At 39.8% G+C, this 11677-nt stretch overlaps 1 protein-coding gene across 1 annotated transcript in view; it reads left to right on the forward strand.

The window, feature by feature from the left end:
• The window catches only part of STIL (SCL/TAL1 interrupting locus), a 60115-nt gene extending 53410 nt beyond the window's left edge, over positions 1-6705 (forward strand). Inside the window, exon 15 of the mRNA XM_012648915.1 lies at positions 5916-6705. Coding sequence (XP_012504369.1) covers positions 5916-6705 — 790 coding nt within the window. The remainder of the gene's footprint in view (positions 1-5915) is intronic.
• Positions 6706-11677: the final 4972 nt, after the last annotated feature.

Here is an 11677-nt window from a genome sequence, read left to right on the forward strand (position 1 = left end):
TTGAAAGAGATTGTGAGATAACTCGTGGGTAGAGATGCCAGCAAAATATTTTGGGAGTTTTGTGCAAAGAGAAAGGAGTTTTACTTGACAGTGTCTGAAAAGTCTTCCTGGAGGTGAGAGGGTCTATGCCAGCTACTGGGTGTGCAGTTATACAGTTGTCTTATCTGTAAAGGAAAAACATTAGCTGGGTGTAGTGGCGCATGCCTGTGGTCTTAGCTGTTTGGGAGGCTGAGGCAAGAGGATCAGTTGAGTCCAGGACTTTAAGGTCACAGCGAGCTATGATTGTGCCAATGCATTCCATCCTGGGTGATAGAGCGAGACTCTATCTCTAAAAAAATTTTAAAAATAAAATAAAAAGCAAAAACATATTTTCTAGGAGTGTGTCCAATTGGTCAAATCTGTCTGTTCAGATTTCTCTCCATCAAAGATGACCTTAGCACATAAATATAAAAAAAGAGGATAAAGTCTGGAAATTATATTATTAAGGCTAGAATGTTTTCTCTTAATTATTTTTTGTTGTTTTCTAATTATAAAAGTAATAAAATTTCATGTTTTAAAAAACGATATAGAAGAATATAAGATAATATGCAAAAATCTCTACTCCCAAACTTCTCAGTCTGTCTCCTCCATTCTTTTGTATTCTTCTAGAAATATTCTATGAATATTCAAGTACATATGTTTGATAAGTTTTGTGATTTGATTTTTTTCTTAACATTATTATATTTTTAGATACATTTCCTTATAGGTGTATATAATTCTTTCTCATGCATTTAAATAGCTGCCCAATATTCTTTTACTCTTGTACTATAATATATTGAACCCCAGTCCTCTATTAATGGACCTTTAGGCCAAATTTCTTATTTGTTGTTTTAAACGATGCTAAGTGAACATTGTTTTACAGATGCTTGTACAAGTGTCTTTGTAGGATAAATTCATAGGTAGGCAGGATCAAAGGGCATGTGCATTTAAAGTTTTGGTGGATATTATTACCATTGCCCACCCAATAGTTTATATTTCTACCAATAGTGTAGGTGAATTAGTTTATATTCCTACCAATAATGTAGGTGAATGAGGCTAGCATTTTTGAAGGATTTATTTCCATGCTATGAGGTAAAGGCTATATAATCTTTCTTGGAACACATACAAATCACCCTCCTATCTTTGTGAAACCCTTATGTTTTGGTATGGCTGCCCTTAGGGAGTATTTTTTAGGTAATGTATTTATTCACAGTGGCTATTCTATTTTAACATCTTTAGTGTGAAAAATTGAAATTAACAAATTTTCAGTATATAATGAACTTGATTTTTTGTTTTGTTTCATTTTTGGTTTTTTGAGACAGAGTCGCACTCTGTTGCCCACGCTAGAGTGCAGTGGTGTCATCATAGCTCACTGCAACCTCATTCTCCTGGGCTCAAGCAATCCTTCTGGATCAGCCTTCCAAGTAGCTGGAACTGCAGGCACGGGCCACCATGCCCAGCTAATTTTTCTATTTTTTGTAAAGATGGGGTCTTGCTATGACTGGTCATATGGCTCAGGCTGGTCTTGAACTCCTGGGCTCAAGCAGTCCTCCCACCTTGGCCTCCCAAAGTGCTAGGATTATAGGCCTGAGCTACCAGGCCCGGCCACAATTTCTTGACTATTTTAATGTTGATATGATGAACTTTACTGATATGATGAACAAATACTGCATTTTTCAGTTTTAGGGTTATTTTCTTAGGAGTCTTGGAAATGGAAATACTCAAGTCAAAAATGGTATGAAAAATTTCAAAGCTATTGCTAAGTTGCTTTCTGAAAGAGTGAGGTTTTACACTCCTACCAGCTTTGTGTGTTACTATGTCACCAGCACTTTCATTTCAATAAATATATAATGAGCTTCTCTTATGAGTCAGCTATGAAAGAGGTATCATGATACACAAGATAACCTGCTAAAGACATTCTTACCCTCATAGAGTTTACAGTTCAGTGGGGAAGATGCACAGGTAAATAGTCAATTATAATATATTCTGATGCCTGCTATGAAAAGGAAAGATATCGAATGCTGTGGAAGCATATAGGAAAGGTAGCTAATATTAGCAGTACTTTTATACTGTGTTGTAATTACCCTATATTAAAAATTGTCCTTTTTAAACATCTGTGCTAATTGAGAGCAAACATATATTTTTAAAATGTTTATTTTATTATTAATGTGTTTTATATGTTATTTTTATTAAAAATAAAACTTCACTGAAACCATTTCTCTGACATAGAAAGTCAAATTTTGTCAGTTATCTTAGTCTTATGTCTGGAATATCCTTCCAGCCTATCTGAAGCCTACCTGATTTATTCATATTGTTTCACAGTATGTCTTTTTTTTTTTTTTTTTTTTTTGAGACAGTGTCTTGCTCTGTCACCCTGGCTAGAGTGCAGTGGCATCATCAGAGCTCACTGCAACCTCAAACTCCTGGGCTCAAGTGATGCTCCTGCCTCAGACTCCTGAATAGCTGGGACTGCAGGCATGTGCCACCAGGCGAGGCTAATTTTTCTATTTTTTGTAGAGACAGGGTCTCACTCTTGCTCAGGCTGGTCTTGAACTCCTTACCCTAAGTAGTATGCCTGCCTCAGCCTCCCAGAGTGCTAGGATTACAGATGTGAGCCACCACACCTGGCCCACAGTTTATCTTAAACTTACCTTTTTAGTATAATTACCTACCATTCCCTATGAAGTTCCATTCTACTCACCTTTGGCACTTGCAAGGTTCCTTGACATTACTGTTATCTAGTATGCTCTTTTTTACCTTTCTGCTTGCCAAAATCCAGAATCCTGCTTTTTTTTTTTTCTTTTGAGACAGGGTCTTGGTCTGTCCCATGGTAAAGTACGATCACATGATCATGGTTCACTGCTACCTCCAACTCCTAGGCCCAAGTCATCCTCCTGGTTCAGCCCCTGAGTAGTGGGGACTACAGGCATGCACCACTGTGTGTGGCCAATTTTTTCTATTTTTTGTAGAGATGGGGTCTCACTTTGTTGCCCAGGCTGGTCTCGAACACCTGGCCTCAGCAATCCTCCCGCCTCAGCCTACCAAAGTGCTGGGATTATAGGCGCGAGCCACTGTGCCTGCCCACCAGAGTCCTTCAAAGCTGGACTCAGATGTCACCTCCTTTGTCAAGGTTTCCTGGACCCCTCAGAGAGCATTAATGTTTTGTACTCTTGGAATACCTTGTTCCTAATAGATTATAGCATGTGCCTGTGACATCTAGTTCTATAAACCACCTATCTTTTATCATTGTATCTATGTAAAAACTCATTTCATGTTCCAGTTCTGACTTCAGAAGCACATCTTCCCACCAGAAGAGTGGCTGAGGCAAGGAAAGGAAAACTTCCTTTCTACATTCCTATTTCAGAATCTTAGAGAGTCCAGATCCAGGAAGGCAGGGAAAGAGATGTCAGACATACCTAGAAATTATACAGGAGATGGAGATTGTGGGTTTGAGGTCTGGCAGCAACCTCTACAGGCAGGTTCCCATTTGTAATTCAGAACATGTCTCAAGCAGTCTATCTAGTTGCTTCTTTACCTTGCTTCCTGGCTCTGTGCTTATTAGTTGGAAAACCCTATGTAGGAAAAGTGGGAAATAACTAATCTGGATTCAAACAGGACAATAAGTCAAGATTGGTTTTCATCTTTAAGTAAGTTGGAATAATTTTAGAGTTTGCCTCAAATTGTTGGCATGTGACTCTCTTTAATTATTCAGGGACTTTCATCATCCTTTTGTGACTGTTCGTCTAATGAGATTCTAACGTATATTTGTGCTGAAGGCTTTTAGGATTTGATTAGTGGAGCAGCCTCCTTTTGCTTTGGTTTTGAGGATTGATTTGGTTTTTTGTTTTTTAAGAGACAGGGTCTCACTTTGTGTCCAGGCTGGCCTCAAACTCCTGGGCTCAAGCGAGTCTCCCACCTCAGCCTCTCAAGTAGTTGGGACTACAGGTGTGCACCATTGTACCTGGCTTGATTGGTTTTGCTATCAAAGTAATGATGTCTTATTGCCCCCCAAATGGAAACTAGCTAGCTGTGTTAGTAAAACTTGAAGAACCTTCTAAACTGATGTTGACTGCTTCATGGATCTTTTAACTATTCTATAAAAGAAGATCTAATTAAAATTAGACCTACTTTCTCCAAATAAATATTTAACATTTCAAAATATTAAATTTTGAACCAGAAGTTTTTGCTTTTGTCAAATTATTTACATTAATATTATCTATAGACATTATACTTATATATACTTCAATATACGTAAGTTTTTTGATTTAATATACAGGTTGCCTATTCTGAGAAAACAGGCAAAGTAGAAAAGGACTATATATTAAGAAGGTATTATTATCACCATGAATAAAAGAATAATATCTAGATACATTGGTAGTATCTCTTTCATTTTATTGAAACAGTCTCCAAAGCATTAAGTACCAAGAAGGTTAAGGGAGAATTCCAAGGTTGTTATAAAGACCAGCATTATTGAGCACACTGTTGTTCCATTGTTTGGTGATGACATCACTGGTTTCAGGGAATACTAATAGTTGGAAATAGCTTCTTCCTAATTTTAGGTGTTTATGACAGTGAAAATACCTGATAGTTACTTGGATTTTGTGGGGCTGTGGATGCAAGCAGTGGCTGGCACATAAAAACAGCTGAGTTTCTTCATGGGATGATATAGAAAGCCATAGCATATTCTTTGTCTAGAACATAATGTTTACCACAACAAATGCAGAAGGGAGTCTGATAGCAAAACACAAGTTGCCGAATACAGTACAGTGAAACAGTGGTTACAGAGCACCAGAGAATAAGACAGACCTCGGTTTCAGTCTTGGCTTACCACTCACTAGCTGTTAAACTTTAAGAAAGTTAGTTCAAATCTCTACTCCTCAGTTTTCTCAACTGAAAATAAAGATAATAATAGTTCCTAATTCTTTATTCATTCAGCAGATATTTGCTGAGTGCCTACTATATTCTAGGCACCGAGTATACTGCAGTGAGGGAGAAAACATAATAATCTCTGCCCTCATTGGCTTTCATGAGGGAGGTAGACCATAAATGAGATGCGTGTTAAATATATAGATAGCAGTAAGTGCTGAGGAGAAAACAAAAGTAGAGCAAGGGGAATATAAAGTGTCGAAGTGGAGAATAAGGTTGAAATATTAGGTATTTTAACCCTGGGAAAGGTTACTGTGAGGAATATGTGTGAATAATGCATGTTAAGCATTTAGCAGAATGCCTGGCACATATAAGGCCTCAGTAAGAATTAGCAGCTGTTATGATTATATATGTGATATAAAGAAAAAGGCAAGTCAGTTGAGATAACACTAACCAAAGTGAGTTGAAGATTATATCTAATGAAAAAAGTTTGTGTGTGTACAAGCCCATATCCAGAGACTGGTTGATGTTTTTTATTCATTATAAATGGAATCTCTTGAACTATGAACAATTTAATTTTCTGAGCTACTTACCAAAGCTTATAGTTGTGTCATCAAATGTGTTTTGTGTTTAGTTTTATTTATATGTTTTACTTTACTTTGAGCGTTAGCTGATCTCTCCCACTGTTTGGGGTTAATAGATGTAAATCAAGTGACTCATAGTGATATTGAATGACTCTTACATTTGGGGCTTTGTATTTGGTCTTAAAACCATGACTGATGTACAAATTTAGGAAAATGAATTTCTATTCCACTTTAAATCTGTGAATCATGGATTACCTTCTAGGTTGTATTTATCCCTTGAGTGTGTATCTGGATCATCAAGACTTATATCTGAGTACTCAGATAAAAAGCACCATGAATTTAAAGCTGAAGACCTTTTGTTATTTTATAGAATGGAACACATTTAGAATGACACTATTTAGTACTCAAAATAAGGTAAATAATGGCCTACTACTTTGTGTCTTTCAGTGTGTTGGCATGCATCAGCCCAGAAGCAGTGATCTCTGGATTAAACTACATGTCATTTGCTAATGTTGGCGTGAGTGGCTTAAGCCCCAGTGGTGTGGATTTGAGCATGGAAGCAAATGCTATAGCTCTGAAATACTTAAATGAGCATCAGCTGTCACAGTTATCTCTCACTCGATCAAACCAAAACAACTGTGACTCATCTTTTAGCCTTCTACATATTAATACAGACAGAAGCACAGTGGGGCTTAGTTTAATATCACCAAACAACATGTCATTTGCAACCAAAAAATATATGAAGAGATACGGACTCATACAAAGCAGTGACAATAGTGAAGATGAGGAGGAGCCCTCCAACAATGCAGATAGCAAGAATGAACATTTACTGAGTGGAAACCTTACATCCACACCTGAACAACTTGGTCGTCAGAAAGAGCTTTCTGGGAATGCCTATGAAATAATTAATTGTCATAACTGTGAATCCATGGGTACCCACACAGATATGCCAGTATTGAGAAACATTACAAATGAAATTGTGCAGCCAAAAGCAACACAGCTGTTGAATGAAAACCCAGCTTTCTTATTAAAAAACCGTAAACCAAGTCCTGTAGTGAACCTCCGAACTGGGAAAGCAGAGTTTACTCAACACCCTGAGAAGGAAAATGAAAGGGACATTCCAATTTTTCCTGAAAATTTGCAACCTTCTGAAACTTTAAAGCAAATGAATAGCATGAATTCAGTAGGCACCTTCTTAGATATAAAGCGTCTCAGACAGTTGCCAAAATTATTTTAAACCTTTAACTCCCTGTCCTTCTGATATAAGGACAGGGTGTCTACTCAAGATACTTAGGGAAACCAGAGCCTTTTGGTGATGTTGGGATTCCTAATCATTCCAGGAGTCAGTCTCTTTCTTAGTAGCAGCTGATTGCAAAGAGCTGAACAAGTGACTTGATTGTCTATAAAGATGGCTAGCTAATGGGAGGGCTAAGTTCTTCTTGTTCAAGTAGAGCTGTTCAGCATCACTGAAAATTTTAGGAAAAGCAAATGAGATCAGTTATTTCAACAAATTTAGGAAAACATATACTATCCAACTCTGAATCTGTACTGCTGTTTTATACTGTACATTTTAAGAAGTCTGTTTTCCTAGCATGTTGCATCACTGCATCTACCCCATATCACTAAAAGAACATGAAGTTATCATGACCCTGACTAAATTAGCAAAATCAACCCTTCTTGAGTTTAAGGGGAGTTATTTTTTTTTTTAAATAACTTAAGATGTTTTATATAAGGAGTATATTTCCTCTTAAGATGAATATTCTGGAAATACAAGTTTTGAGGTGTGGTGGGTTAATGTTAATGTAACATCTTCAGTATATAGCACTAGCTATCACAGAATAAGAAAATTACTGAGTGTGTTTTATAACCTTTGTGAGTTTTTCAAGTGTTTTAATATTTTTAATAGAACTTAATAAAAATGTCTAGATTGACTGTTTTTCTTTGCTCTCTGCTATAGTTCTCTTCCCCACTTTTTAAGAAACTTTTAGATTCCCCAAAAGTTACCAAAATAATACAGAGAGTTCAAGTGTACCCTTCTCCCTGTGTCCCCTTATGATAACATCTTATGGTAATCATAGTAAATTATCAAAACCAAGTAACTGACATTGGCCAGGCACAGTGGCTCATGCCTGTAATCTCAGGTACTCAAGAGGCTGATCCATTTCCAAACCAGCTGTGGTTTTCTGAGACAGTAACCTGCTAAAACAATTTATAGTTAGCAAGCCCAAGTGTAGTAATATGGTGGCTCCCTACTGTTCCCCACTGGGGCCATGACCAAATAGTGTATCCTTCCCTACATCATTGCTCTCTGAAGTTAAAATTAAGATGTGAATGGCAATGGTGATGTCTTTCCCTGTGTTTTCAAGAGCATCTTTGGGGGCTTTATTTTAATAAATAGCATAAAAATCCACTTACACATTTTACTGGAGTAAATTGAAGTAATGGAACTGTTGATGCCACTTTCCATGTTCTGTTTAACTTTAGCCCTCAGTATTTCACCCAAAAGTGAGTGTGGGTACAATTTATATAGACACTATTGAAAAAACAGTGTTCATGAATTAACTGATAATCTCATCAATTACCTTTATCACTGAGAGCCCTGCAATGTTTGTAACAAGAAGCTATTTGAACAATAAAAATAACCTGAGGCTTTTTAGGCAAAACCTAATTTGATCACTTTTTACCACACCCAAATGAAGGCCACATTTAATTAAGGATAAGATGTTCAGTTTTGGAGACACTGAATTTAGACTGTGTAGTAATTCGACAAAACACATCTCTACTATGTGCCAAGAGGGACCATCACTGAAGCCTACTCTAGAAGGTTTTCTAAGAAGAGTGTTTTACTATGGGATGTTGTTTGGCAAATCAGTTGCTATGATAGCTTTTAGGCATCTTTAAAAAAGGCATATTTCTGATGGAGGGAACAACTTGTGTGAAAGCATGGAGCTATGAATATGTATAGCATTGGAGGAGAGGGTTTGGGGCAGGGAACCAAAGATAGCAAAGAGAAAATACACAAGTAGAAAAAACATTGTATTAGGAGTCAGCAACAATTGGATTTCTGTTGTCACTCTGCCCCAAACTCTGTGACAATGCACAAGTCACGGGCTTTAATTTCCCCGGTTTCTGAGATGAAGGGGTTATTCCCAAGTGTCTCTGACATGCTCTGATCGTATGAAATGGTGATGCTGAAATCGGGTGTGAGCAGTGGTTTGAAAGTCCAGAGGAAGGAAAGGCTTTCCGCAAGACAGTATCGAAGATGGGCCTTGAAAGATTTTGAAGGATTTCCACAGGCCGAGGTCAGGAAAAGATTTACCTACTTTTTATAATGTTTAATATATTTCACAATTTAAAAGGAAAAAGGGAATACAGTTTTCCCCACCAAAATGTTGAGTAATATCTGTTCAAAGGGGTACCAATATGACTCTCCAGCTCTGAATTACGCATTCCCTGTTTTTAAGGAGCTCAAGTCTGTGGAAGAAAAACATAAAACCCCCAAAAAGATGTTTTAGGAGGAAGCCTAGGCTATGCTTCCTATCTCTTCCTCTCTGCACCCCAAACCGGAACTGTCTGGGTCGCAGAGAACATCCTCCGAGGAAATCCTGCTTTCCCACTTCCTGGTGGGAGGCTGAACTCCAGGAAAAGGATGGATTTGAGGAGAGCTCTGTGTCCTGCCTGTTCGTGGGAGGTCCTGGGGCCACAAGGAGGAGGAGGGGCTAATTAAAAACAGCGGAAAAGATGACATCAGGTATCCAAGGGTGTCAGAGCTGCAGGGCCCTCAGCGCTCACTTGGTCCTTATACACAGGTGGACACTGGGGCCCAAAGAAGAGATGGGACTTGCTCAGGTTCACACAGTGTAGTAAGCACAGAGCTGGGACTGGAACCTGGGACTCTAGCCTCCCAGACATACTATCACATGCCAAATGGCATTTGAGTCAGAAAGTTAGGTATTGAGCAATCAAAGCCAGGGTCTCTCTGTTCCCAGGAAAAAAAAGGCAGTACACACACACATATACCTTCCAGCTTTCTTGCCTTTGCTCACATTGCTCCCTTTATTTCTAAACTCTCCACAGATTCAAAGCCCTGCGTACCCTTCAAAACCCAGCTTAAATGCTACCCCTCTGCATCCCCTCCCCATCCTGCAGGAAACCTTCCTGGAATCCTCATGTGGAAGTGATACTTTCCTTCTTTGACATTCCTTAGCCCTTTCTCTGGTAATTTTTTTGTTCTCTTACAGAATTCATTACAACCAGCTTATGTGTTAGTTTATGTGTACCCGTGGCTGGGAGCTTCTCAAGGGCAGGGACCATGCATGATCCCCTTGTCCACTAAGAGCCACATGGAAAAGATCTGCTGAATGTCCCACCATGTCAGGGCCTCGTACTAGACTCTGGGGGGCATACCAAAGAGAAGGCACTGTTAGGCCCTGCCGTTGTAGATACTCATTTATGTGTGCAGAGACACAAGCAGAATCGTATCCATCCAACATCAGAGTCCTACTCAGTATCACATCTAGACCTCATAGTAGCCCTGGCAGGCAAACAGAAGCAAACATGCAGATTCACGTGCAGCACTCAGATGTACTCACAATTACAGAGAGTTGGGACAAAAGCAGATGAAAAGCCCTGCAAGTGACAAAGTCCTGGTTCAGGACAGTGAAATGAGGATGAGATTGAGGGAAGATAAGATCTTTTTGAGGATCAGAAACTTCCTGCTACAGGACCAATACTGTTTGCTGGCTACCTCGCAGATAACTGGGGTCATAGGGAAAGCACTAATACATATATTGCCTCATCGAATCGTAACAACTTGGTGAAGTAATAATAGTTAACCTTTACTAAACACACCTGCTATGTTCCAAGTCTGTTACACTTGTTAACTTATTTCTCACAACTGTATGAGGTAGATATTATTGTAATCCCCTATTGTATAGAGTAGAAAATAGGAGCAGAGAGGTTAAGTAACTTGCCTCAAGTTCCCACAGCCAATGTGAGGATTCAAATCCTGGCAGTCTGGCTCTGGAACCCATGTTCTTAACCTGAGCATCAGATGGGAATTATACCTGTGAGGACATGGAGACCCACGTGTAAAGTAATGTGCCCAAAGTCACACAGGTGAAGTAAGTGGTGAAGTCAGGATTTGAACTCAGGTCTGTCTGGCTTCAGAGCCCGAATTCCCTCTTTCTTCTTTTTCTCCTTCTTACTCGGGAGCAGAGGGTTAAAGTAAGCATGTGCTTCAATTTCCTAAAACCCATGTTCCTACCTTGATAAGGTAATACCAGATCTTAGACTTGGGTTAGAAGGGAGTAGATTCATGTACCATAGCTGGGTCACTCCTGATGTGTGACTTGCTCCAAACCTCCAAAACCACCCTAGAGGGGCCCACGCTGTGACTCTCCAAGCCCCCTGCTTGCCCTCTCTTCTCCACCCAGCACAAGGACTATCTGTGGAGATAGGGAGAGTCAGAGTCAGTCTTCCCAACCCCCACCCTGGTCGAGGCCTGCATTTCCTGGGCCACCCCAGGAAGGGGCCGAGACTCACAGCTTATGTAATCATGGAACCCTTTATCTCCTCACAAGGGCCATACAGGATGCACTTTCACATTTCTTTGGGGCTGGTTTCTAGGACCAGGAGGGCTAGCCAGTTCCGCCTCCTCCAAGTTCATGGCCCGGGTTCCTGCTGGGTGGTTTCCCTCTACCTCAATTTTCTCCAGCTCTGTCTCTGTCCCTCTTGATTTTTCAGCATACATTTGCATTGCTCCTACTCTTCCTCTGTGATATATGCTCGGGTATAGACAAACCACAGACATGGTCCTTGTCTTTGAGGGTCTTTGTGGGGTACACAGACACCCAGATAAATGTGGTCGGCACCATGTTAGGGGGACGTTTAAGGCACAAAGGAGAAGGAGCCCGAGGAAAGTGCTTCTGATCTGCTGGAAGTTTCAGGGCAGCCAAACCCCTTGGCTCCCTCTGCCTGGAGGAGGCTTACTTGGTGTTCACCCTTCCCCGTCCTCCTGCCACCCAGTTAAGTAGGGCCCAATTCCCCAAGGGCCTGAGGAAGCAAGATAATAGTAGGAATAACCTGGGAGAAGCAAAATGCCCACCCATGTGCTGCCAAAGGCCTGAGCTTATGTACATGATTTCATTCGATTCCTTTCCATTTTCCTAAGCCTATAGTAGGCACATGCCTCAGTTCCCTGAGGGCAG

This window comes from Propithecus coquereli, unplaced genomic scaffold, assembly GCF_000956105.1.
Source record: "Propithecus coquereli isolate 6110/MARCELLA unplaced genomic scaffold, Pcoq_1.0 Scaffold299, whole genome shotgun sequence".
In the NCBI taxonomy this organism is placed as follows: domain Eukaryota; kingdom Metazoa; phylum Chordata; class Mammalia; order Primates; family Indriidae; genus Propithecus; species Propithecus coquereli.